The sequence below is a fragment of the Limulus polyphemus genome, unplaced genomic scaffold (genome assembly GCF_000517525.1).
Source record: "Limulus polyphemus unplaced genomic scaffold, Limulus_polyphemus-2.1.2 Scaffold1108, whole genome shotgun sequence".
Taxonomy (NCBI): domain Eukaryota; kingdom Metazoa; phylum Arthropoda; class Merostomata; order Xiphosura; family Limulidae; genus Limulus; species Limulus polyphemus.
The window spans coordinates 231,106-234,170 of record NW_013666718.1 but is presented as its reverse complement, the minus strand read 5'-3'; the positions used below and the strand labels follow the sequence as shown (position 1 = coordinate 234,170).

Sequence of the window (3,065 nt, the reverse complement as noted above, 5' to 3'; positions counted from 1 at the left end):
GTAAGTAAATAGATAGTCTGGTGGCTATTGGAGCTGTAAGTAAATAGATAGTCTGGTGGCTATTGGAGCTGTAAGTAAATAGATAGTCTGGTGGCTATTGGAGCCTGTAAGTACTGTAACTGAATAGATAGTCTGGTGGCTATTAGAGCTGTAAGTACTGTAACTGAATAGATAGTCTGGTGGCTATTAGAGCTGTAAGTACTGTAACTGAATAGATAGTCTGGTGGCTATTAGAGCTGTAAGTAAATAGATAGTCTGGTGGCTATTAGAGCTATAAGTACTGTAACTAAATAGATAGTCTGGTGGCTTTTGGAGCTGTAAGTACTGTAATAAATAGATAGTCTGGTGGCTAATTAGAGCTGTAAGTACTGTAACTGAATAGATAGTCTGGTGGCTATTCTCCAATAGCCACCAGACTATCTATTTACTTACAGCTCCAATAGCCACCAGACTATCTATTTACTTACAGCTCCAATAGCCACCAGACTATCTATTTACTTACAGCTCCAATAGCCACCAGACTATCTATTCAGTTACAGCTCCAATAGCCACCAGACTATCTATTTACTTACAGCTCCAATAGCCACCAGACTATCTATTTACTTACAGCTCTCCTGTAAGTACTGTAATTATATATTTGTGCCTTTGTGTGCAGTTCTTTTTTATTAATATTATTGGAAATAACCAGAATAAATCAAAGTTTTTCAACCCCAGATTTTACTCCAAGTTTTAGTCCTACAGTGTGTTTTCTGTTCGTAAGTAATTCTGTTCCACAAACTCCTGCAGTGTTTGAATTTTTCTTAGAACAAAGGGCTTCAAAATGTTAGAAGTGTTTCAGATATCATCTTTGTATGGTTACACACACTTAGTTTCAAGTGACAACAAGAAATCTAGTTTTACTAGTGGGATTTGTGTATTATTTTATATTTTTTTTACACGAGGAACATCAAGTTTCTAAGAACTACAAGCATACATTTACTACAAGTAACTCTGAATTGATTTGTTTTGTCCACGGTTGTAAAAAGTAAAGATATTTCAAATCAAATCAAAGTTTCTGACAGAAACATTACTGCTTTCTGTGTCTGTTTGTAGCATCAATGAACAGATCAGTTAAAGTAAAAATTAATATGCAAAGATTTGATGTAAATGTAAAATACACAAAAGATAAAGCCATCATGTAGTGAAAGAATATTTAGTACAATTTTGCCACACGTATTATAAGAACTTATGAGTGAAAGTAAAGAAGAGTGTAATAAAATGTCAGCCATATTATTTCTGCTGTATCCAATACCAGTGCTGTAAAATACCGCACAAGTTAGCCGTGAGAAATAGATGTGGCACTCGAGGCTCATAAGTTTACTTACATTTTCCATTACTTAATAGATATATATATGTACTGTTATTTTGGAAAGTCAGTATGTAGACATGGTATTATATACAGTGTTTTTATTGTAAATATTAAGAACAACTTATTGTTTCAGAAAATTTGTTCAAAAAACTTTCAGCCGTGTGCTACATTATTTTGTAGTAACTGTTGTTTTGTTATCATTGTTATATACTACTTATAGTTATATTTTCATGTTGTAATGTTTTTACAGACAGCCTCTGTTAAGACCTACAGTTGTTTGCCGTCATGTTTTGTTCTAATGTTATCATTAAATGCTATTATAACAGTTACAAGTTTCCTTGGAACTCTGTAAAGACCTCTAGTTACATATGTATTGGAGCACAAGTCCCACTTATAAATGCTATTATGACAGTTACAAGTTTCCTAGGAACTCTGTAAAGACCTCTAGCTACATATGTATTGTAAGTGGGTCTTGTGCTCTAAATGCTATTATGACAGTTACAAGTTTCCTAGGAACTCTGTAAAGACCTCCAGCTGTGTATGTATTGTAAGTGGGTCTTGTGCTCGACTATGATTGTGTTATAATGTTTGTTGTTTCAGGAAGCCCATGTGAATACTTGTTACAAACATTTCTACTATTTTATCAGAGAGTTTGGCCTTGTGAGCCAGCGAGAACTGGAACCACTGGTAAGTAAATCATAAAATCCTACCATTAGTCGCAACAAAATCTGGAATGCAAAATTTTTATGAGTTGTATTTTGATTTGCTGTCTTGTAATCTAAAAACATACAGCTATACAAATGTTTTAGAAAAAACATATTATGCAACCATATAGATATTTCTTTTTTGTCAAATCAAAAATTTCCAATAGATAGGTTTTATTCTTTTTTAAATATAAACACCTGTAATTTTGATAAACTCTTGTTTTTTATATAAGTACCTTGACATGTTATACCAATGCTATTGTTTGCATATTTATGCCAAAAAGTTGGCATAGAAATAGATTTTCTATAACAGCATTTAAATTGCAGTGTCTTATTGATTACTTATTCATATAAGTGTGCAAGTTGAAAATACTTTTGGACATTGTAGTTCCTGATCTATTGAGTAGTTTATTCTCATCACGTCATATCTAGTATTGTACAATCACTCACATTCATGTAATGCTAGATGTAATGGCATCTTTTACACCCTGTCTGGTGAGATTATAATTATCGAGTTTCTTTATAGAGCATGCTAATATGGGCTGTGTGAGAGAGAGAGAGAGAGAAGAAAAAAATTATATTTAATTATAGTATTTTTTGTCTTTTTGTTGTTGATGGTAAGATTACAACTTTCTTTATGCATTTTTTTAAATTATAATAAATAATTAAAAACAACGTTTTATATTTACACAATAGAGATGAACGACCAGCAAGTCAATACATTGATATATGGTGAGATACATTAAATTTTTTTTTTCAAATACACTAAGGAAATATGCAAATAACAATGAAGTAATGTGACAAGGGGGAAAGTATAAAATAGTCTTGTAACTTACTCCCGAGGATGACGTAGATCACGTCAATACATATAATTATAGAGTGATATTGTAAAGTGGAAGCCGTACGGCTTCAATAAAGTTTTTATTGTGTAAATATTAAACGTTGTTTTTAATTATTTATTATAATTTAAACAAATTTTAAACACAAGTGCCGGGAGTGGATATTTCTTTATG

At 31.9% G+C, this 3,065-nt stretch overlaps 1 protein-coding gene across 3 annotated transcripts in view; it reads left to right on the top strand.

Annotated features, from left to right (window-relative positions):
* The window catches only part of LOC106462169 (MOB kinase activator-like 3), a 75,128-nt gene that overhangs the window by 20,456 nt on the left and 51,607 nt on the right, over positions 1-3,065 (top strand). For all 3 annotated transcript variants that reach the window (XR_002611176.1, XM_022389349.1, XM_013922068.2), the window contains exon 6: positions 1,949-2,035. Coding sequence is in view for 2 of the 3 variants with exons in the window: in XM_022389349.1 (XP_022245057.1) it covers positions 1,949-2,035 (87 nt within the window). In the remaining variant the exon portion in view is untranslated. The remainder of the gene's footprint in view (positions 1-1,948; positions 2,036-3,065) is intronic.